Source organism: Mesoplodon densirostris, chromosome 10 (genome assembly GCF_025265405.1).
Source record: "Mesoplodon densirostris isolate mMesDen1 chromosome 10, mMesDen1 primary haplotype, whole genome shotgun sequence".
NCBI lineage: Eukaryota > Metazoa > Chordata > Mammalia > Artiodactyla > Ziphiidae > Mesoplodon > Mesoplodon densirostris.
In genome coordinates this window covers 64,576,518-64,602,473 of record NC_082670.1, presented here as the reverse complement: position 1 = coordinate 64,602,473, position 25,956 = coordinate 64,576,518, and the positions used below count along the sequence as shown (strand labels likewise).

The following is a 25,956-nucleotide window of genomic DNA, read 5'->3' as shown; positions in this document are numbered from 1 at the left end:
TAAATTTAAATAAATAAATAAATAAATAACCACATGCAGCTAGTGGCTACTGTATTAGAGCAGATCTAAAATGTTACAGTTACTTCTTTGTGTGTTTAATAAAACATACTATTTATTATCCATCTCCCCCACTAGCCTACAAGGTCCATGAAGGCAGGGCTGCAAGCACTAAGACAGTACCTGGCATGGTCCCTCAATAAATGTTTGTTGAATGAATATAGTATCAACATCAAAACAAAGTAACTAAACACATTAGTAGAAAACGAGTGGGTAAAAATATGACTGAACAAAGGTAAACAAAATTGGAGCAGAATTTTCAACGTAAATATCAAAGCAGAATTTAAGGCTAAAATCATTAAATGAGGAAAAGATTGTTTGAGAACTAAAAACGGTATGACCTACAAAAGATGTAAGTTGTGAGTCGTTACAAACCATATTAATAAAGAATAAAAAGTAAGCCCAATAGTAGTGGGAAACTCCAATCTACCTCTCTCCCTAGCACAGCAAGAAAGCCACAGTGAATACAAACATACAAGCATCATAGTAACAGATGTATATATCAAGCTCTACGATCTAAACTCTGACCACACTTACTCAGTGGGAGGCTGTCTAGGATGGTGTTCAGGACTCTGGAATGAAATGTCCTGAGGCCAGTCTCGGCCCCATGGTCGGGGCAGTTGTGGGGGGGTGGGTGGAGGAACCCTGGGTTAGTTACTCCTCCTTCACGTGCCTGATGACTTCATGTTAACTGGGACTAACAACAATATGTACCTCACCAAGTTACTCAAAGTGTCAAAGGAAATAATCTGTGTGAAGAAATTACCATGGTGTCTAACATTTAATATGTGCTGAATGGGCTAGCTATGATTACCACCACATTATCTACTACATTCATGACTTTTTTTAATGATTTTTTATTAGAGCACAAAGATAAATTCATAGAATTCCCAAAGGCAGAAATTATACAGGACATATGATGATATAATAAAAGTGAAATAACAAACATAAACCAAAAAGCCTAAACATTTGTAAATTTAGAAGCACTTCTGTATAGCTTAGACAGCAAATGAAAAATAAAAATGCCCATTAATCACAATCATGTAAATAACACAAATCAAGAGACTGTCATACAGAGTGAAGTCAGAAAGAGAAAAACAAATATCATATATTAACGCATATATGTAGAATTCAGAAAAATGGTACAGATGAACCAGTTTGCAAGGCAGAAATAGAGACACAGATGTAGAGAACAAACGTATGGACACCAAGGGGGGAAGCGGGGGTGGGGGGATGAACTGGGAGATTGGGATTGACATATATACACTAATATGTATAAAATAGATAACTAATAAGAACCTGCTGTATTTAAAAAAAATAAAATTTAAAAAAAAACTTTACAATAGCAGATAGGACACTGACACCCACTTTTCTGTTCCCTCAAGAGTCTGCTAAAAGAAAAAAATTTATAATTAAATAACTGGAGACAGAAAGAAGGGCTGAAAGTAGACCAGAATGTTTGAGGAAATCCTAGATGACATACTTAGATGGAATTAGACAGAAAATGGAGAGAAGAAATTCCTATCTAAGAACCACAGGTAAAGACAGGTCTTCCCAAAAAGCCTCAGAGGCTTGGAATAAAGTAAAACAGAAAGCAAGGATTAGTCATAGACAATCATCAGATTAGAGAACTTCACAATGAACAGGCGAGCCAATTAGGTCCTGCCTCCTTCCCATCTCCCTCCCTGATACACAGAATAAACCCTTGGTCCTGGCCTCCAGGGTAAAAATGTAAAATTATCCCTGCAATGAGCCATCTCTTCTGGGGTGGGATACAAGTATGGATGTGGAAAACAGACAGTGGTCCTCCACACCAGATACTAGAGCAAGGAAGGAGGTTAATGGAAGAAAGCCAGCCCCACCCCAAAGAAAAACCCAACCTGGAAACTGAAGAGGCCTCCAGCCTGCCTACCTGCTCTTCAGCTAGGTGGGCTCCCAACATACAAGTCAACTAGTCAACAGGCATCATCCACTCACAGGCCAGCCCTTTAAAGAAGACGTTGTTGGAGAAACAGACTAAGAGAACCATAGGGGAAATGTGTACTGCCAGCTTCTATGCTGATCAATTTAACCATTTATTCATAATATAAACTAAGTACCAAAGATCACCAAGCATTTGAGGAACCAACAGCATTAAAAAGCAGGACCATGATGAAAACGAAGTGACCCACAGGTTAAAAAGAATAAAATTTTTATAATCCTAATGTTTAACCTTAAATATCAGTCACAATATTTAATCCTAAATTCTTTTCCAAAACAGAATTTTTATAATCCTATAATTTATCCTCAAATTCAAAAGTACATTTTAAATCAAATATAGGCAGCTAGGAAAAAGGACCAATCAGAGAACAAATGAACAAAAACTTCAAAATATGATTGTTGAAATAAAATAGTGATTCTCAGTAAAATGAGCAAGGATAAGTATCAAGCTTGAAAGCTCAAAGATAAAATCAGGGAAGATCAGTAAAAGAGAGTTTGGCAGTTCTTCAAAAGGCTGAACACAGAATTACCATATGACCCAACAATTCCACTACTAGGTATGTACCCAAGAGAAATTAAAATATATGTTCACATAAAACCTTTATACACATGATCAGAGCAGTGTTATTCATAACAGCCAAATGTGGAAGCAACCCAAGTGTCCATTGAGAATGGATACATGAAATATGGTTTATCCATACAATGGAATATTAATCAGTCATAAAAAAGAATGAGGGCTTCCCTGGTGGCGCAGTGGTTGAGAGTCCGCCTGCCGATGCAGGGGAAACGGGTTCGTGCCCCGCTCCGGGAAGATCCCACATGCCGCGGAGCGGCTGGGCCCGTGAGCCATGGCCGCTGAGCCTGCGCGTCCGGAGCCTGTGCTCCGCAACGGGAGAGGCCACAACAGTGAGAGGCCCACGTACAGCAAAAAAAAAAAAAAAAAAAAAAAAAAAAAGAATGAAGTGGGAATTTCCCGGTGGTCCAGTGGTTAGGACTCCCTGCTTTCACTGAAGGGGCCCAAGTTGGATCCCTGGTCAGGGAACTAATATCCCACAAGCCACGTGACACGGCCAAAAAAAATGAAGTACTAATACATGCTACAACATGGATGAACCCTGAAAACATTATGCTAAGTGAAAAGATGCCAGTCACAAAAGATCACATTTTGTATATTTATATGAAATATTCAGAATAGGCAAATCTATAGACAGAAAGTAGGTTAGTGGTTTCCAGGGACTGAGGGGAAGAGGGTAACAGGTACGAATGAGGTCTCACTGGGTGATGAAAAGTTCTGGAATTCGATAGTGGTGATACATGCACAACTTTGTGATTACACTAAAAACTGCTAAACTGTACAGTTTTAAAAAGTGAATTTCCATCATATCAGGAAACTAAAAAAGAAAAATCACATGATCATATCAATATATGCAAAAAAAGCATTTGACAAATTCCAACACCCATTCATGACAAAAACTCAGTAAACTAGGAATAGAGGAAATTTCTTTAACTTGATAAAGACTATCTACAAAAAAATACAGCTAACATCATATTTAATGGTGATAAACTCAAAATTTTCCCACTAAGATCAGGTAGAGGAACTTCCACTGTGGTCCAGTGGGTAAGACTCCATGCTCCCAATGCAGGGGGCCAGGATTCAATCCCTGGTCAGGGAACTAGATCCCACATGCATGCCACAACTAAGAGTTCTCGTGCCACAACTAAGAAGCCCACATGCTGCAACTAAGAAGCCCATGTGCTGCCACTAAGAAGCCCACGTGCCGCAACTAAGACCTGGTGCAGTCAAAATAAATAAATAATATGTAAGGGAAAAAAAAAGATCAGGTACAAGACAAGGACATCACCTCTCAGCACTATTCCTTTTGAATATCACACTGAAAGCTCCAGGTAATGCAATAAGAAAAGGAAACAAAAGGCATACAGATTGGGAAGGAAGAAATAAAACTGGTTGCAAATGATATGACTGTCTATACAGAAAATCCTGAAGAATTAACAACAATAAAAAAACCTCCTGGAACTATTAAGTGATTACAGCAAGGTGCAGGATACAAGGTTAATATATAAAAGTCTTACCAGCAATAAACTTGTAGAATTTGAAATTAAAAACACAATACCATTTACATTAGTACCCAATAAGTGAAATACATAGGAACAAATCTAATAAAATATGTATAATATCCATATGAGGAAAACTACAAAGCTCTATTGAACAAAATCAAAGAAGTAAAGAAGTGGAGAGGTATTCCATGTTCATGAATAAGACTCAATATTGTCCTGATGTCAATTCTTCCCAAATTGATCTGCAGATTCGATGTGATTCCAACCAAAATCCCAGCAAGTTATTTAGTGGATACTGACAAACTGATTCCAAGGTTTATATGGAGAGGCAAAAGATCCAGAATAGCCAACAATACTGGAGAAGAGCAACAAAGTTGGAGGACTGATGCTACCTGACTTCAAGACTTACTACAAAGCGACAGTTATCAAGACAGTGTGGTACTGGCAAAAAAACAAATAGATCAGTGGAACAGAATAGAGAGCCCAGAAATAGACTCACACAATCGAATGATCTTTGACAAAGGAGCAAAGGCAATACAATGGAGCAACGAATGGTACTGGAATAACTGGACATCTACAAGAAAAAAAATGAATTTAGACACAGACCTTACACCCGCTCACAAAACTTCAACTCAAAACAGATCACAGACCTAAGTGTAAAATGCAAAACTATAAAACTCCTAGAAGATAACATAGAAAACCTAGATGACCTTGGGTGTAGCAATGACTTTTTATATACAACATCAAAGGCATGATCCATGAAAGAAATAATTGATAAGCTGGACTTCATTAAAATTAATAATTTCTGCTGTGCAAAAGAAATGTTGAGAATGAGAAGATATGCCACAGACTGGAAAAGAATATTTGCAAAAGACCCATCTGATAAAAAACTGTTTTCCAAAATATACAAAGACCTCTTGAAACTCAACAATAAGAAAACAACCTGATGAAAAAATGGGCCAAAGACTTGAACAGACACCTCACCAAAGAGGATATACAGATGGCAAATAAGCATATGAGAAAATACTCCACACCATATGTCATCAGGGAAATGCAAGTTAAAACAACAAGATATCACTACACACCTATCAAAATAGCCAAAATCCAGAACACTGGAAATACCAAATGCTGGCAAGATGTGAAGCAACAGAACTCTCATTCACTGTTGATGAGAATACAAAATGGTACGGTCACTTTATAAGACAGTTTGGTGATTCTTACAAAACTAAATATACTCTTACCACACAATCCAGCAATCAGGCTCCTCAGTATTTACCCAAAGGAGATGAAAGCATATGTCCACATGGATGTTAACAGCAGCTTTACTCATAATTGTCAAAACTTGGAAGCAATCAAGATGTGCTTCAGTATGTGAATGGTCAAATAAACTGTGGTACCTGCAGACAATGGGATACTTGGCACTAAAAAGAATGAGCTATCAAGCCAAGAAAAGACATGGAGGAACCTTAAATGAATGTTAAGAAGTAAAAGAAGCCAATATGAGAAAACTACATACTTTATGATTCCAACTACATGACATTCTGGAAAAGCAGAAACTATGAAGGTAATAAAAAGTTCAGTGGTTGTCAGAGGGATGAATAGGCAGAACACAGTAGATTTTGGGGGCAGTGGAAATACTCTGTATGATACCACAGTGATGGATACACATCATTATACATTTGTCCAAACCCACAGAATGTACAACACTAAGACGGAATCGTAATGTAAAGTATAGACTTTGGATGATTTTGATGTGTCAATTTAGGATGTACCACTCTGGTGGGGGATACTGATAATTGGAGAGGCGATGCATATGTGGGGGCAGAGGTATGTGGGAAATCTCTGTTCCATCCCCTTAATTTGCAGTGAGCCTAAAACTGCTCTAAAAAATAAACTCAACAAAAACCAAGAAAAGGTGAATTTTTTTGATATGTGAATTGTATCTCAATAAAAGAGTGAGAAAGCAAAAGAAAATTAAGTCAAGAGACACTAAATTTGGGCTTCCCTGGTGGCACAATGGTTAAGAATCCACCTGCCAATGCAGGGGGCACGGGTTCGAGCCCTGGTCCGGGAAGATCCCACATGCCGCGGAGCAACTAAGCCCGTGTGCCACAACTACTGAGCCTGTGCTTTAGAGCTCATGTGCCACAACTACTGAGCCCACATGCCACAACTACTGAAGCCCGTGCGCCTAGAGCCCATGCTCCACAACAAGAGAAGACACTGCAATGAGAAGCCCGTGCACCACAACGAAGAGTAGCGTCCGCTCGCCGCAACTAAAGAAATCCCACACACAGCAACAAAGACCCAACACAGCCAAAAATAAAAATAAATAAATAATAAATAAATAAATAAATAAGCAAGCAAAAAAAAAAAAAGAGAGAGAGAGAGAGACACAAAATCCCACACCCATCCTACAGGAGTTTCAGGAGCAGAAAAAGGATGAAATAGAGATGAGGAAATCGTAAGGAAATAGGAAAGCGAAAGAAAGGCTGCAGCATTTAACAAACCGACTGGCAAAGCAAATTAGTAAAAAGGGATACCTTGACACGTTCTAGTAAAAGTTTGCCAGCCTGGAATATAAAGAAAAATTCTTTTTTCACTGAAAAACAAAATCAAACTGGTCACATATAAGAGGAAGAAAAAGTCAGGTTGGCCCCTGAGTCTTCCAGAGCTGAAGCCAGCACATGAGAGAGTGAGCAACAAAGCAGCATGGCACAGAGGTGAGTGTGGCCTGAAGGTGCAAGAAGGTCTCATTCAGCCTGCTATGCCTGAGCCCCAAAACCACAGGCAGAAAGCTTCAAGGAAGGAGGAACTCCAAAAGCAGAGCCTCTGAGAGATATTCTACTTAAAAAACAAAAAACAAAACAAAAAACTACCAAATAATGAAATCCCATCAACCAAGAAGTGAAGTAATTCACAAATGGAGAAACTGTATTTTAAAAATTGACGATGAGCATTTACTTTATTAAAGTATCAAACTATACTAAAAATTAGAAAAATCCTTCCTAGAATATAAATATTAAAGGACCCTAAAATAAACCTGAGAAAGAACAAAGTTGAAATCACATATTCTGATTTCAAAACGTACTACAAAGCTATGGTAATCGAGACACTGTGATACTCACATAAAGACAGATTTATAAACCAAGGGAACCGAGAGCTCAGAAACAAACTCTCAGCATATATAGTCAAATGATTATCAGAGTGCCAATACCGTTTAATGGGGAGAGGACAGCCTTTTCAACAAATGGTGCTGGGAAAACTGGATATAGACATAACAAAAGAATGAAACTGGACTCTTACCTAACACTGTATAAAAAAAAACTAACTCAAAATGGATCAAAAACCTAAATGTGGGCTTCCCTTGTGGCGCAGTGGTTGAGAGTTCGCCTGCCGATGCAGGGGACACAGGTTTGTGCCCCGGTCCGGGAGGATCCCGCATGCCGCGGAGCGGCTGGGCCCGTGAGCCATGGCCGCTGAGCCTGCGCGTCCAGAGCCTGTGCTCCGCAACGGGAGAGGCCACAACAGTGAGAGGCCCGCGTACAGCAAAAAAATAAAAAAATAAAAATAAAAAACCTAAATGTAAGAGCTAAAACTATAAAACCCTTAGAAAAAAACAAATGAAAAGATTTATGAAATTGGTTTTGCAGTGATTTCTTAGATAGAACACTAAAAGCACAGGCAACAAAAGAAAAAATGAAAAACTAGGTTTCATCACAACTTAAAACTTCATGCAAAGGGCACTATCAGGGTAAAAAGGCAACCCACAGAATGCAAGAAAATATTTGTCAGTCATATACCTAATATGTCATTAATATCTAGAATACATATAGAACTCCCATAAATAAACAACACAAAACAACCCAATTAGAAAATGGGCAAAGGACCTGAACAGACATTTCTCCAAAAAAGGTAAATAATGGTGCTCAACATTACTAATTAGTGAAATGCAAATCAAAACCGCAATGACATGTAACTTCATACCCATTAGGAGAGCTACTACTTTTAAAAAATTGAAAAAGATAAGGGTTGAAGAGGATGTGGCGAAATTGGAACCCTCATGCATTGCTGGTGGAAATGTAAAATGGTGCAGCCACTGTGCAAAACAGTTATGATGGTATCTCAAGAAGTTGAACATAACATTATCAAATAATCCAGCAATTCCACTCCTAGCTATATACACAAAAGAACTGAAAGCAGGGACTCAAACAGTTATTTTTGCACCAGTGCTCATAGCAGCACTACTTGCAACAGCCAAAGGTAGAAGCAACCCAAGTGTCCATCAACAAATGAAAAGATAAACTGTGGCATATACATATATGGAATATTATTCAGCCTTTAAAAAGAATGACAGTCTGATACATGCTACAACACAGATGAACTCTGAAAACATTAAGGTAAGTGAAATAAGCCAGACACAAAAGGACAAATGTATGATCCCACTTATATTAGGTACCTACAACAGGGAAATTCATAGAAACAAAAAGTAAAACAAAGGTTTTCAGGGACTGGGATGAGGAGGGATGGGAGTTACTGGTTAATGGGGAAGAGCTTCTGTTCGGAATAATGAAAAAGTTCTGGAAATTGACAGTGATCGTGGTTGCACAACATACGTATCGCAATATACGTAATGCCACTGAATTATACACTTAAAATGGCTAAAATGGTAAATTTTGTTATATTTTATAATTAACAAAAATTTTAAATTAAAATATTATGCATTATCTGTGAATTATACCTCAGTAAAGTTGACTGGCAAAGGCTATAAAATTTGATAAGTATTCACTGTTCAAACTTCTAACAAAACGGCATTTTTACACACATTGACTGGGAACGCATGTTGATATCATGTTTCTACAGAGCATTTCAGCAATTTATCAGAAGTCACAAAAATATCTATTGCTCCCTACCCATTCGTTCTAATTCTACAAATCTACCCTTAGGGGAGAAAGCAAAAATAGGCATGAAGATTTAAGCACAAAATGTTCATCAATATATTATTTACAATATTATAATACCATCCAAAAATAGGGAAGGGTAAATAAAATGATCAAATATTCATAGCATATAAAAAGAGGCATACCATAAAAAAACTTAGACAAATAATTAGTTACATTAAAAGAATACATGTTATAAAGTAGAGAAACATACAAAATTATGTTATTTTATTTTATTTTTCTATATGCTGAACAAAGCAAAGGAATAAACATACATAATTCAACAGTGATTGTCCCCCAGCTAAGTTAAAGACCCTTATCATATGCTATCAAGGTGATATGACCCAGGACAGAGAAGGCCTCGCTGGAAGAAGTAGTATTTGAATGGAGAAAGAGAGTAAAAGAAAGCTCCAAGCATAGGGCTTATCTATCCATATTTTCCTCAAATTAGAACTATTTTACAATTAAACTTAAATCTAAAAAATGGAAAAAAATAGTAGTACCTGGAAAGGATTAAGAATGTCTGTTTTTTAAAAATCAGCAGAGGGCACCCTATTCAAGGATATAATTTGTTTTAGCTGAAGTGCTAAGATTTTTTTGTTGGTTTCTTTTACAGTGAGCATATCACAATCCTTCTCAAAGTTTAACATGCCCAAAAATGATCTAAAAATCCTATTTTGTAACACCAGATTTTACCTTGGGAGAGTAACATTAGAAGATGCGTAGGAATAATTATCCAAAAAAGCATTTTGTGAACACCTATTGTTTCCCTTATATTTTGGCAGCGTGGAAGAATAATTACTATCCTACCACTGACACATTTTACAAAACCCCTTCACATTCAAGTTTTCACAAGCTTCTCAACAATAATACAAGATAAGTAGGATTGATAACACCAACTTCCAAACCCCCAAAATACACTAAGTACCCACTAAGAACCAGGCACCAGGCAAGGTATTTCATACACCTACTTCATTCAAAATTTAATTGTAAAGAAGATATATAACTGAATCACTTTGCTGTATACCTGAAACTAACAACATTGTAAATCAACTATACTTCAATTTAAAAAAATTTGATTGTTACCAAAAATCTATGAAGTTGATACACTATCCCCATTTTACAGATGAGTAAACTGACACTCAGCAGTTATAATAATTTGCCTGGGGGCAGATTTGTGATCTACACCCACATCTGTCTGAATCCAAAGCACTTTCATCATCCCACAAACAGTCCCCCAGAAGCTGAGACTCAGAAAGAGGTAATCATTTGACCAAGTCTTATTGGCAACCAGAGCACAGAGCCTTCTTACACTTTAATGAGCTTTTCACCAAGTATGCTGCCCCCATATAAGCAAGTACACATCCTTCCATCAGGAGTTTACAGAACACAATCTCATTAGATTTTGTAAACCATCTTAAGGAAAGATAAAGTGGCAAGGGAAAATGTCTTAGAAGCGTAACTAAATTAAAACACAGGGATAATTGTAAAGTATTTGATAAAGAATATTCAAAAGAGTAACCATTAATAAAGTTTCCAGATGTAGTTTACATAACCTTGGAATTATATTTATAATATTAGGATAAGGACTATTTTGAAATCTTTTTAAATGGACAACTGGGATGCCTATAGAAAGTGCTATGATTCAGGGTCATCATTACTTTAGACTATTTCGTGGTAAGTATTTAGGACTATGTGCTTTTGATAAATATGTATGTTTTAACTACTTAATAAAATAATAATTTATTAAGATATAAATATTACTTACCTATCCCAGTTTGGAGCTATTCGCAAATGCTGGGTTAGCAATTGGAACTAGAAAAAAAAAATTAAGATATATTTCATTCATGAAATGACACAGAAAGTGACCACTAAGTTAACAAATCAAACCTGCACCAAGGAAATTAATTATATTCAGTGTTTTTGCATCTTTGTAAATATAAGATAAAAATAAAAACTAAGAACGTTCAGTTTCTCCAACTCAATTATATTCCCTAAATATGCCTCTGCCCCTCACCCCACAAACACACATCAAGTACCAAATAAGGAACTGTAATACTATCCTGGAAGAAAATGAACTTAAATTTTTCCAAGCCAGTTCCCAAACAAAGGTCCACAAGGGAAAATGCCCCAGACCACTGTAACTCCTTTCTGAGGATGACTTCAAAAGCTCTGCCAGGGCTTCCCTGGTGGCGCAGTGGTTGAGAGTCCACCTGCCGATGCAAGGGACACAGGTTCGTGCCCCAGTCCAGGAGGATCCCACATGCCGCGGAGCGGCTAGGCCCGTGAGCCATAGCCGCTGAGCCTGTGCGTCCGGAGCCTGTGCTCTGCAACAGCAGAGGCCACGACAGTGAGAGGCCCACGTACAACAAAACAAAACAAAAAAAAGCTCTGCCAAATTCCCATGGTTTCATCGATGAATCAAGACGGTCCAAGAAATATCTCCAGGGGAGGAAGGAAAAAGAAAAGTCTTAGAGACTCAGTTCCCCGTTCAGTGTCACATCGGAAACCTTGGAATTTACCAGGAAGACCCAGTAAAAAGAGCCCCTATTCCACGTGGGCAGCTCACTCCAGCAGCTGATGAAAAGACCTCTGTCTTATGATTTCACAGATGAAAAATACCTTACAACTACTACAAGTTAACGTAAAATGCAAGCTGAGTGTTACCAAAGGAGTTGTTCAAAATCACTGTCGATTCAACTGCTTTTAGATCTAAGCATTAAACAGAGGACAATTCTGGCAAACCTATCATCTTGATGAGTCACTTTTTTTCAATGAAATTAAATCGTATTAGTATTTTAGCGCTTGTTTTAATCTCTACAGAAATAAAAGTTATGTGCAGAAGGAGAGCTGCAAGCCCGTGATAGGAGTCTTTACTTCCCGACTTAACTACATACCAGGGGTGAGTGGAGGAGCCTGGTTGCCACCTCCCTGTGCCCGGCCACCACGCACAAGTAGCAAAGGAGATTCAGCTTGGCTCGGGAGGCCCCTGTGCTCTTCTCGGGGGAGTCGATCTGTGAGCACACTTGTTGCAAAAAGTCATTCCAATCTTGGTCTTTTAGAAATACTAACTTATCCACTGCAGAGGAAAGAAAATATTAAAGTGGGGATCATGTGAAAAAGGACTGCTGAGAACATTACAAGAGAAATAAAATGGAACACAGAATTTTAATACCTAAGGTGAGGGCACACAGAAAATTATAACTTTACACTGTCAAAACCAAAAATACTCCAAAGACATCACTACTTTTATTTGCTCTTCTATGTTCATCTCTTTTTCTCCCCATGGAGACATTCTGAACTATGTCAATGAAAACCTATGCTTAAAAAAAGAAGGTAGATGCTTAAATTTAGGAGAATATTCTTGTAACCAAGAACATAACAAAATGCAAACTTAAATAAAACTGTACTATGGAAAAAACAAGATACCCTTTGCATAAATAAAGCAACCTAGCCTTAAAGTACTGGAAAAGCCAAAATTTCTACAGATGTTATAAGGTCCCAGTGAAATTACTAGTAAACATAACTAGGTTAATACAAAGCTGAAATCATCTGGGAGTCCCACCTCCAAACCCCTATACAAACAAAAGACAAAAACTGGGAAATGAAATGCCAGCTAAAATTAACATAGTTTCACCTAATCTCTATATTTAAACAAAATCAGCTATAACAATAATTTCCTAAAATAATTCAACGTAAAGGCGGAAAGGGACGGAATATTATTTTGAGATAATTTTCCTCTAAGTTTTCATAAATAGTGCTTCTACCTGGAACAGTTTATTTAAATTTGAACATATGTTGTTTATTTTGAACTTATTTTGATTTGATTTCAAATCATAGATTCTACTCTAGCTATGATGAAGAATTTTTCCAGATCTAGTTTAACAGCTTAAAATATAACTTATCAAACAAAATACATCAAAATTTAAGGTATAAGAAAAATTCTTAAACTCACCCTAAGTAAGACTTTGTTAGGGGAAAGGAAATGTAACAATCAACCTTTAAGTATCTCCAGTCCTACATCAACCCCACAAAAGTGAACCGTCTGACCCTGATCTCAACTGCCCTACTCCCTCAAGTAGAATCTCGATTCTTCATGTGGTTTCCAACCCTCTGTACTGGTAAGAGCACCATTAATGTTGGAAATTCAACTGGCTTGACAAGGGAAAGAACAGGAGAAGGGCCCACCCATTCAACAGGAAAACTCGCCCAGTTTCATAGGAACTTTCCCACTCACAAGAGTACTGAGCAGCCTAGACCCAGCTGAGTAAGGTCAAACGCTGGCTCAAATGGATTACAGGTTGTTTATAATTTATACAGTGTCTCAAGAATATAGCCAGTTGGCAAGAAAATAAAAATTTAGCTATTCATAAATAAAATATTCCATTTGCTATTAAATTTCATATTTGTATTTGTCCACCATGAATCTATGTGCTTGATAAGCCCTTTATGATCCTACCTGAATGTGCTGGTAGATGCAATATTTTTGGATCATATTTAATTGGTGGCTGTTTCATTATCTGTGATTAAAAAAACAAAACAAAACCTTTTTAAGATGGGTATCTATCTCCTGATATGTCTGCTATATCAGATTATAAATCAATGAGGACAGAAAAGAACACTAAAATTTAACACCAAAAAGAATAAGCATTCAACAAAGCCCCTTCAGATTAAAATATACAAATATAGGTAATAATGTATAAAATAAAATCATTTCAATTGATATCTTCAATAAAATAAAGCGTCATGGAAAAGGGTCACCCTATCCTGGCTTACTCTTAGGCTACCTTACCTTTAGGTTAGAAATTTAGTTACTCAACAAATTTTTTTTTTTTTTTTTTTTTTTTTTTTTTCGGTATGCGGGCCTCTCACTGTTGTGGCCTCCCCCGTCGCGGAGCACAGGCTCCGGACGCACAGGCTCCGGACGCGCAGGCTCAGCGGCCATGGCTCACGGGCCCAGCCGCTCCGCGGCATATGGGATCCTCCCAGACCGGGGCACGAACCCGTATCCCCTGCATCGGCAGGCGGACTCTCAACCACTTGCGCCACCAGGGAGGCCCCAACAAATATTTATTGGATACCTGCCAGGGTGAGGCACTATGCTAAGTGCTAAGGGGGATAAAAAGACATGACCCTACTGCCAGAGAGCTGACATACTGGTTAGAAAGAGAAGACAAACATCTGTGAAACAACAGAAAAACATGAAATTTAAATTAGAATGCAAAACAGGCGGGACATAATTACAGACAAAATACTTCGGAGAAAAGTTTCTAAAAAGATAGAGAATCAGAAAGGACTTTAGGTTGATGTGGTCAGGGCAGGGTTTATGGAAGACCTGGAAAGTGGCATTAGGTCTTGAAGAGTGGTTAGGACTAGATGACTGAATTGGAGAAGATACAATTTCATGAATAGGAAAGCACACGATTTCCTTGAGCAAAGTGAGGAAAGCGTATAGCAGCTGGATCCATGAGTTTTGAATAGCTGGGGTACTTCAACATGACACTTTTAATTAAAAAATTTAACTATCGAACTTCCCTGGTGGCGCAGTGGTTAAGAATCCTCCTGCCAGTGCAGGGGACACGGGTTCAAGCCCTGGTCTGGGAAGATCCCACATGCTGCGGAGCAACTAAGCCCGCGAGCCACAACTACTGAGCCCGAGTGCCACAACTACGGAAGCCCATGCGCTTAGAGCCCATGCTCCGCAACAAAGAAAAGCCACCACAATGAGAAACCCGCACTCTGCAATGAGGAGTAGCCCCTGCTCGCCGCACTACAGAAAGCCCGCATGCAGCAACGAAGACCCAATACAGCCAAAAATAATTAATTAAAAAAATTCAACCATCATTTCTATGTCTAACTTCTCCAAAACCTCTCTATAGAGCATCTTTTAAACTTCTGCTAGTAGTATTCTCACCAAAAATGCATATCCTCATTCTAATCATGAGAAACACTTAGGCAAACCCAAATTGAGGGACATTCTACAAAATATTAATACCTGCCCAGTACTCTTCAAAGTGTCAAGGTCATGAGAGACAAAGAAAGAATAAGAAATTACCACATGACTGTGAAGGACAAGGACAGATTGGAGCAGACTAAGGAGGCATAAAAACCAACTGTAACGTGGGATCCTGGAACATAAGAAGGGCACTGGTGGCACAACTGATGAAATTCAAATGAGTTCATCAGTTAATAGCACTGTACCAATGTCAATCCCCTGGTTTTGCTAACAGTACTGTGTTCCTGTACAATATTAACACTAAGAGAAGCTGGGTAAAAGGTATACAGGAAGTCTACTATTTTTGAACCTTTAAGTCTAAAATTAGTTCAAAATTAAAAGTTAAAAAAAACTTCTAAGGTTTCCCAGAAACAACTAAGTGTGGTTATAAAAAGAAAGAAATACAGAATATGGTCAAAAGATAGCACAGGGGGGCTTCCCTCATGGCGCAGTGGTTGAGAGTCCGCCTGCCAATGCAGGGGACACGGGTTCGTGCCCCAGTCTGGGAAGATCCCACATGCTGCGGAGCAACTAAGCCCATGAGCCATGGCCGCTGAGCCTGCGCGTCCAGAGCCTGTGCTCCGCAACGGGAGAGGCCACAACAGTGGGAAGCCTACATACTGGAAAAAAAAAAAAAAAAGATAGCACAAAGCGTTCTAGAAGTTCCACTGGGAAAATGCCCTGTTACACATTAAATTTGGTATAATATACAGTTACTCTGCCAGATACCTGAATGCATAAAAAGAGATAGCTCCATTATGAAAAATAGCTGAGTAATCTATATTAAATGTTGTCTACCTAGTAAATAAACATTCATCTAAGAAGCCTTTTGTTCCAAACTATAGAAACTTCCCCAGTGAGATGAAACAGTCATAAATTAATAAAGAAAAAGACATTTTAAAAAAAGGAAGAAAATAAAAATGCATAATAGGTGGTGAAATGTGTGTTGGAGCTGGAAATCAACAGAAAACAGAGGAACTGAGAAATTAATTTCCTTTTCCAAGGAGAGTACTCATCATTCCCTTCTAATACAGTATTATTATATTCCAAAGATGTGAAGCAATGAAAATCGAACTGGGTTAGAAGTGCATTGTAACCATGACTCCCCAAGCTCCCCGTGTCTCCCCATCATCTGCCCTACAATCCTGACAACCTATGAGAGGTGTGGTCTCTCTGTAATCTGCCCACCCACCCCAGTCTGGTGAGCGCTGCTCTCTGACATCTGCCTTCACAACTCATCAGTGAGGAGAATGTCTGGAGTAATTCACCTAAGTAAGTATGGAGAAATGAAGGGACTGAGGCTAAGGTCTGAGGTCTAGAAGTCAGCAGCCACTCTCCAGCTCATGTACTGACAGGCAGAGCTGCTGCAAAGGGGGAAGAAAACTTACCCTTCCAGTGAAAGAGAGAGTGATGCAGGAAGAGGAGAGGGTTACAGAAAGGGTGAGGGTTAGGAATGTAGACACGTGGCAAGAAAGAAAGAAAAGCAGACGACAAGAACAGGAGAGAAAATAAGGCAAAGAAGGGACTTCCCTAGCGGTCCAGTGGTTAAGATTGCGCTTCCGGGCTTCCCTAGTGGCGCAGTGGTTGAGAGTCCGCCTGCCGATGCAGGGGACACGGGTTCGTGCCCCAGTCCAGGAGGATCCCACATGCCACGGAGCGGCTGGGCCAGTGAGCCATGGCCGCTGGGCCTGCGCATCCGGAGCCTGTGCTCCGCAACGTGAGAGGCCACAACAGTGAGAGGCCCGCATACCGCAAAAAAAAAGACTGCGCTTCCACTGAAAGGGGGCATGGATTCAATCCCTGGTCAGGGAACTAGGATCCCGCATGCAGTGTGGCCAAAAAATAAATAAATAATTTTTTTTCAAAAAGGAAAATAAGGCAAAGTATACTGGGAATGAAAACATCACCCAGATTTCAGCCCTCGGTTGTTAGGGTACCTTCCCGCACCTTCGGATTGTCAATAATTGAGGTGATGACAAGATCTGAGTCTGTGTAGATAAGCTCTCTCATCCGGGTCTCCAGGTCCTGCTGACTCAGGTGTCCACTTGTAATCTGAAACAAGAACAAAAATTAGACCCGGTTTCTGTGACTAGTGAAAAGCTTTAAGAGATGGAATTAGTAAGATGCTGAGTAGACTCCACTGAAAAAAGTCACCTGTATCAATGGACCTCCACTGCTATTCAAAACACTTCCACAGACAGTCTCATCTGATCTTCACAAAAATCCTAAATCTAGTGTATCATTATTCCCATTTTTACAGATGAAAAAAACAAGGCTCAGAGAAAGTAACTGACTTGCTCGTGTTCACCACGACGGCTGGTTAGAACTAGAAAACAGATCTTCTATAGTTTGATGTTCTAAACTATGATGAGACAAATTGGTCTTTCAATTACCAGCATGGTTGTTATCTTTCATCGACCAAAAATTAATCAGCTTATTTCTGCTTTACAGAATATTCAATATGAAGTTTAAATTACAGCATAAAAAAATTTCAAGCTGAAGTAGTGACCTGTTATATAAGTATTAAACACCCATATCTTTACAAATCCTAGTTAAAGTGGAATTGACACATAATGAAAATGAATAACTAGATGTTCCCCATCAGTTATTCAAGATGTTTCTTTGTGCTCTCCTTAAACTCAACTTTTATTCCTAGTGCTATGCCTTAGTATTTCACATCAGACAAAGAAAAAAAAAGAGGATTTATGCATTAAGAACTTCCACTGAAACTTTGACCGAAAAAATGCTAACCAGAAAATCAAATCAGTGAAGTGAAAGATAAGTAGAAAAAGAAGCAATCCAAAACTAAGGTAAGGGACAGAATAATTAGCTAACAAAGTTCCTGGAAACCACAACAACCCTTCTTCAACTTAGAAGACAGACATATTAAAAACACATGAAGAATAAGTAAGGAGCAACTTTTGTAAAAAAAAATATATATATGTTAAAGAAAATTTAAGAACATGGACTTTCAAAACAGATAAAATTGAAAGAAAAGCCAAAATGAAGTCAACTGAAAAACTTCTACAATAATCTGAAAATGAGTAAGGTAGACCAAATAGAAAATTATATGTAGAAATTAATTTCATATAAAGTGAATGTATGCACAAAAACAGATTATAAAAATATAATATCCCATTCACAATAGCAAAAAATAAGCTGTTAAATAAAATGCTCAGGAATAAACTAAGTAATCAAAAATTGCAATGAGGTCGGGCTTCCCTGGTGGCGCAGTGGTTGAGAGTCCGCCTGCCAATGCAGGGGACACGGGTTCATGCCCCGGTCTGGGAAGATCCCACATGCCGCGGAGCGGCTGGGCCCGTGAGCCATGGCCACTGAGCCTGTGCGTCCGGAGCCTGTGCTCCGCAACGGGAGAGGCCACAACAGTGAGAGGTCCACGTACTGAAAAAAAAAAAAAAAATTGCAATGAGGTCTTACATATTAAATGAAAAAATTAAGTCATAAAATTATGTTCCCTTGTTTAAAAATGAACAAATAGGGGCTTCCCTGGCGGCGCAGTGGTTAAGACTCCACCTGTCAATGCAGGGGACATGGGTTTGAGCCGTGGTCCGGGAAGATCCCACATGCTGCGGGGCAACTGAGCCCGTGTGCCACAACTACTGAGCCTGTGCTCTAGAGCCCGTGCTCCGCAACAAGAGAAGCCCCTGCTCGCCACAGCTAGAGAAAACCCATGCGCAGCAACGAAGACTCAATGCAGCCAGTAAACAAACTTAGAAATTAAAAAAAAATTATAAAACATAAGCTCCCTTACTTATATAATTAGTGCTTAAATATTCTCAATAAAATAACTACATACACTCCTCTACAATAAATATCTGGCAGAAGAAATTCAACATCTATCGCATTTCAGAATGCATTTTTTACTTTTACACTGATTTTCTATCTCACATATAACCAAACAATTATTAGCACAGTGAGATTTTATTACAACCTATTTTCATTTCATTTCAATACAAAATTAAGTTTCACATGGTTCGAATGCATTTCACATTACATAAAAAATACAGCAACAACTGCAGTAAGTACAACAAACAATAACTTGGTAAATTTTTTACTTCAAAATATTTCTGCATTCAAAAAAACTATGATTGAAAGAAATTAAAGAATACCTAAATAAATAGAAAGACATCCTATGTTTGTGGAAGAAAACTTTATATTGTTAGCATGGCGATACTCCTCAAATTGACCTAGAGATTCAACACAATTGCTGTCACAATCCCAGCTGGCTTCTTTGCAGAAACTGACAAACGGATCCTAAAATTCATATGGAAGTGCAAGAGACCCAGAATAGCCAAAAACAAAAAAGTCTGAAAAAGAACAAAGTCAGAAATCATACTTCCTAATTTCAAAACTTACTAAGAAGCCACAGTGATTAAGACAGAGTGCTAGTAGCATGACGAAAGACATATCCATCAATGGAATAGAACTGAGAACCCAGAAGTAAACCTTCACATTTATAGTTAATTAATATTCAACAAGAATTCCAAGACATTATTTAATGTCTTGGGGAAAGAAGAGCCTTCTCAACAAATGGTGCTGAGGCAACTGGATATCCACATGCAAAACAAAGAAGTTGGAGCCCTTACCTTGTGCCATATGCAAAAATTAACTCAAAATGGATTACAGACCTAAATGTAAGAGCTAAGCATACAAATAAACCTTCATGACCTTAGAGTAGACAACTGTTTCTTAGTTACGTCACCAAGAGTACACAGGCAACAACAAACACACAAAAAAGATAATCTGGTCTACCTCAGAATTTAAAACCTTTGTGCTTCAAAGGACACCATCAAGAAAGTGAAAGGATAATTCACCATCAAGAAAGTGAAAGGATAATTCACAGAATGGGAGAAAATGTTTATAAATCATATACCTGTAATATATAAAAAATTCCTACAACTCAATAATGGGCAAAAGGTTTGAATAGACATTCTTCCAAAGAAAATATACAGATGGCCAATAAGCACATGAAAAGATGCTCAACATCATTAGCCAACAGGGAAATGAAAATTAAAACTACAGTGAGATATAATTTCACACCTACTAGGATGGCTGCAACCAAAAAGAGACAATGAAGCACTATTCACAATAACCAAAAGGTTGAAGCAACCCAAGTGTGAATCGAAAGATGAATTAATAAATTGGTACATACACACAATGGAATATTATTCAGACTTAAAAAGGAATGAAATTCCTGATACACACTACAACATGGATGGATCATGAAGACATTATGCTAAGTGAAATAAGCCAGATACAAAAGGACAAATATTGTATGATTCCACTTATATAAGGTTACTAGGCAAATTCATAGAAGCAGAAAGTAGAACAGTGGTTGCCAGGGGTTGGGGTTGGGGGGAGGGATGGGTAGGGGGGAATGGATAGTGGTGATGGTTACATAACAGTGTGAATGTACTTAATGCCACCAAACTGTACACTTAAAAATGGTTAAAACGGTAAATTTTATGTAATGTGTATTTTACCACAATTTTTTAAAAGACATAATAACAAGTTTTGGTGAGGATGTGCAAAAACTGGAACCCTCATACACTGGTGCTGAGAATGTAAAATGGTACAGCTGCTTTGGAAAACAATTTGGCAGTTCTTCAAAAGGTTAAATAGCTACCATATGATACAGCATAGAACACACACCCACACAAAGATGTACACAAATGTTCATAGCAGCATCACTCAGAATAGCCAAAAGGGGAAACCCATCCAAATGCCCACAAATGGATGAATGGAAAAACAAAATGTGGTATATACAACAGAATATTATTGGGTAGTAAAAAGGAACATAGTATTGATACATGGTACAATTTGGATGAATCTTAAAAACATTAAGTGAAAAAAGCCAGTCACAAAAGATCACATACTGTATAATCCCATTTATAATGAAATGTCCGGGATAGGCATATCTATAAAGACAGAAAGTAGATTAGTGGTTGCCTCAGGCAAGAGGGTAGAGAAACTGGAAGAAAATAGGAGTGACTGCTAATGAGTACAGGGCTTCTTTGCGGGATGATGAGCATTCTAAAATTGACTGTGCTGATGACTGCATAACTCTGTGACTATGCTAAAAGCCCCTGAATTATACACTTTAAATGGGTGAATTATATGGTGTGTCAATTATATCTCAATAAAGTTGTTATCAAAAAAACACCTATGAAGCACCTCGCTCTTAAGAGTACTTACTAGAAAAACCAGTGATAATCAAGGAAGGTGACTTAGTTGTAAATTTTGCAATTAAAAACATAGTTCAGAGATTAACTTGCAATTATTCTTCTGAATCCCTGTATCCTACGTAAAAAGAAAAAAGAAAATTCCATCTCTGCTTACTTTGGTCAAGGGAGAAGTCTTCTGTGGTGAATTTTGAGTCATAGCCTCACCAGGATTTAATGCCACTGCGGTGCTAGTTCTTGGAGTAGGACGAGAACTGAAAAGTGCACACCAGTTAACATTACTCACATTTCAGAAACTTTATCCTGTTTACTATTTTCTGGGTTAAAAAACACATCTCATGAAAAATGGTAGAATATGATGATTCTATGTGATCTTGTTAGATTTTAAAAACTTTAAACTCTAATTTGTGTTTTTGACACTAATTGTTTTAAACTGTTTTCAAAGTAATTTCCTGGGTAATTGTTTTTTTTATTTGGAGCTTCTATGCTATATACAGTATTTTCTGTTTTAACCAGACAACTAAAAAAAAGATTTTATTTTTTTAATGTCTGCTGATCTAGGCAGGATTAACATAATAAAATAGAACAGATATTCTACAAAGCATAGACAATGTTTACAATTTTACTTCATAAAATGTTTGAAATGGAAAATTACCTTGGTACCTATTTAAGCAACAAGTTATATTCTGCATCTATTTTTAATGATTCCTCCTACACTTATCAATGGCTGCCATACTCTGTGGACCACTCCATTACACCCAGGTCTCTGATTTTGAGTTTTCTGCATTTTAAGAAATTCTTCCACTCAGATCATTATGGTCTCTTTTAATGAATTCCTTCAAATTTCCAAATATCACCCCTCCTTCATTTACTTGCCTTTTTATTCATTCATTAAACAAGGACTTACTTAGGTCATAGAATATACCAGAGACTGTACAAATTTTTTTTAAAAAACTGAATTTAAAATGCCTAAGATATACATAATAAATTTAACATGCTTTATATTTAAATATGAGTAAAACAAATCAGGAAATTTTAGTTTATCATTATAACCCCTATGTCATGAAATTAAACTATTTCTCTATGAGACTAAAACTATAAATAAAATATAACATAATATTTACACATTAATAAAATTTTTAATACACTGGTCTTAATCACTTTAAATACCATTCTGATTTTATTATTTCAGTTATTGCAAATATTGTTTAAGCCTCCCAGATAAAATGACATTTAAATAAAAACACAACCTGTTCTTTTTCTTAAGTTTTTATCTAAATAAAGCTGGAGTTCTGAAATTTTAAATTCAATTTTATTTGAAGTAGAAGTACAAAATGAAAAAGTTAATTAACCCTTATAAATAGGAAAAATAAGGTGGTTTGGTTAAAATTTTTAAAAAATACATAGCGACGTCTACATTCCATTGGCCAGCACTTAACAGTAACTTTGAAAGTAGAGAATGAGACTGGAATTTGCATTTATCCCTGTCCTTTATTTCTGTGTAACATGGTCTACCAGCCAGACAACAGACACTTTAAGAAGATTTCACTTTCATCTCCCATGGATCCCTTATTGCTCTGTCATTTTACATACCTGAGAAGAAACATGGACTCATTCAATTGACCCCCAAGAGTGCTCTTAGGCCGCAACTCAGATGGATTTTCTGTGGCAGGAAGGTAGAACAATATCCATCAATGAACAAAAATATGAGCAGGGCACGATGTACACAGAGATTTAAAGAGAAAGGTAACACAAATTAGGAACTCTCAGAAATAGCATTCTGAGTTCAAGAGTGCCAAATGAAAGCTCACCTAGTCTGAAGGAGTGACTGAGCTGCTGACCACTCTTCGCCCCTTTTGCTTGTCCACAATGAGGGCTCTTCAGAAGCTCCTTGGAATCTTGTGACCCAGAATACTCTAGGTTTCTGCTGTTCAACAATAGAAACCCAACACAATCAAGCTTACTACTGAGCTTTCTGTAGAGTTTTCTCTGTCAAACAAGAGGTTGGAAAAGATACTTAAACTGCACAGGACATTTGGCAAAACTATTGAGTTAGAGGGAGTTCCCTGGTGGTCCAGTGGTTAGGACTCCACTCTTTCACTGCCAGGGCCTGGGTTCAATCCCTGGTCGGGGAACTAAGCTCCTGCAAGCTGTGTGGCGTGGCCAGAAAAAAAAAAACAACTAGCGAGTTAGAAAAGTAATATTTTTCATTGAGTAGCTGAAATGAGCACCTACTACATGCTAGGTATTGTACTAAGCCTATAAACCTTATCCCTGAAAAATAAGTAACAGCAGGCAGATGGGAGAAGTAAACCAGAACTCAAGATATCAGTGAACGGTAATGAGTTTCTCTTTTATTTTTTTCCCTTCCAGTATTGTTCGACCTGGACTCAAAAGCAGTGAGTACAGACAGGAGCCCCAAGAGAAACCCTCTATTTCTGTTCCAAGGAACAGGAAAGGGGACCCCTAAGGGTCAGAGCAGTGGAAACACCCTAGTTTTTTGTTTGTTCTTTTGCTTTTGCTTTTTCCATTTTGTCCTTCCCCAGCCTGCAGGTAATCCTGCAGCAGCTACAGGGGACAGTAGCCGCTTCTGGCCAGTGCCTAAAACCCTGAAGGAGGAACATTCTCTTCTCTAGCCAGAGAGTTATAACCCCAAGAATATGAAGCAAATCCCTGTTGCTCTGTTCTCTTCTTTCGCCTCTCTCCTTGTCCTACTGCTACTTGGTCCCAAACACATCCATCAAGACATAAAAACTATAATACACCATGACTAAGTGGGGTTTATTGTGGGAAGGCAAGGCTGCCTCAATATATGAAAACCAATTTATGTAAGAGTCCATAATGAGAGTCTAAAGAAGAAAAACCACATGATCATATCAACTGATACAGAAAGAATGACAAAATTCAACATTCATTCAAACTGAAAAGGGGAAGCTACAAAAACCTCCAGCTCATCATATTTAACAAGTAAAGGCTGAATGCTTTCATTCTAAAATCAGAAACCAGGCAATGTGTTCATTTTCATCACTCTGCATTCATTACCTTACCGAAAAAGTCCCAGCAAGGGAAGTAAGGCAAGAAAAAGAAATAAAAGGCATACAGATTAAAAGGAAGATGACAAACTAAGGTGAAAGGTGTCCTGGGATTTGCTGACACGGATGGACCAGGTCCTAAGCCCAGGTTTCTGTACTTTTCAGAGAGTCTAATACAATGTGAAAACATAGTTGAAACTCAATGGATCACAGAAACCGAAGTTTGGGAGAGACCTTAAATAGAATTCAGACTTCTCTATCCAATACACTGAATTTACAAGATTAAAATTAAGAATCAGACAACCACTTACCATTGAATGAATGGAGGAGAGGGGGAGTCAATTATCTGGACTTTGCCTCTATTCATCTACTTCTCACCTTGTTCTTTTCAAAATACCATCACTTTGGGACTTCCCTGGTGGTTCAGTGGTTAAGAACCCACCTTCCAATGCAGGGGACACAGGTTCAATCCCTGATCAGAGAACTAAGATCCCACATGCCATGGGACAACTAAGCCCAGGCGCCACAACTGCTGAGCGTGTGCACCACAACTAGAGAGAAGCCTGCGCGCTGCAACGAAAGATCCCACATGCCACAGCTAAGACCCAACACAGCCAAAAATAAATTAGTTAATTAATTTTTTGAAAATACCCTCACTTTTATAACTGTCCTGGGCTAAAAAGATTTTATAATAAAAGTGAAGTGGATTAGTCAAGATTAACTAGGTTATGCTGTGGTAACACAAAATCCACAAATCCTAGAACTCAGAATCTCCTAGCTTTATGTCTCACTCAAGCACATAGCCACTGAAGGCTGGCAGGAAAGCTATGCTCATCATGGTCACTAAAGACCCAGCATGACAGCAACTCCACCTGGACATTTCCTTCCCAATTACCTCATCAACAGAAAGAAATGTGGCACATCACACAGTGGCTCTTTGAGTTTCTATCCAGAAATAACACAGGTCACTTCTGCTCACATTTTATTAGCCAAAGCAAGTCACATGACTGCACCTAACTTGAAAGGGGAAATGAGATCCTACCATGTGCTGACAAGGTGGGAAGCCAGCTGAACACAACTAATGACGACCATACTAAATCCCTGCCTGGATAAACAACTAACCAGAAAATGAGCAAAATCAAGAACACAAAATGTCATGACTAAACTCTTTAAGCAACCCTTAATTAAACACATGCTTGATTTTCTCCTATTATGAAGGCATAGAAATTCATGTCATTGATGCTGCAAAAATAGAATAGCAAGGGTACAAGTGTTTAATAACCATGCCCCACACACAAAAATAAGCTTATACTACCTGACACTGGAATCCTCGTTGCTTGAGTCCTGATCTTTTCTAGTTAAAGCATCCTTCCAAAATGAATGCTGCAGTAGTCCTGCCCAGGTTAATCTTTATAAAACATAAAAGTTAAAAATCTATTTTAACATGATTTACCATGGAGAATTCCCAGGACATGCTCCAGTTACATATATCAAATTTGTTTCACACATTCTTTTTGGAACTTCACTTTAGAACTTCATTCAGAAATAAACAAGATTATCAACCTCATGACTATCCAGAGTCACTCTTCTCTTTAGAAGTCAAAACGTTATCTAACTAGTTCACCCACTTTAAAATGATTTCAGGCCATATTTAAAACCCAGACTCACTATCA

At 38.0% G+C, this 25,956-nt stretch overlaps 1 protein-coding gene across 6 annotated transcripts in view; it reads right to left on the bottom strand.

Annotated features, from left to right (window-relative positions):
• Window positions 1-25,956, bottom strand: part of ULK4 (unc-51 like kinase 4) — a 535,263-nt gene that overhangs the window by 483,204 nt on the left and 26,103 nt on the right. For 5 of the 6 annotated variants that reach the window (XM_060110747.1, XM_060110746.1, XM_060110751.1 and 2 more), the window contains 8 exons: window positions 25,599-25,691; window positions 23,063-23,178; window positions 22,845-22,914; window positions 21,409-21,505; window positions 16,996-17,100; window positions 13,513-13,573; window positions 11,951-12,132; window positions 10,822-10,868 (listed from right to left, as the gene is read on the bottom strand). In XM_060110747.1, coding sequence (XP_059966730.1) covers window positions 10,822-10,868; window positions 11,951-12,132; window positions 13,513-13,573; window positions 16,996-17,100; window positions 21,409-21,505; window positions 22,845-22,914; window positions 23,063-23,178; window positions 25,599-25,691 — 771 coding nt within the window. The remainder of the gene's footprint in view (window positions 1-10,821; window positions 10,869-11,950; window positions 12,133-13,512; window positions 13,574-16,995; window positions 17,101-21,408; window positions 21,506-22,844; window positions 22,915-23,062; window positions 23,179-25,598; window positions 25,692-25,956) is intronic. The other variant, XM_060110750.1, reaches the window with a different exon arrangement.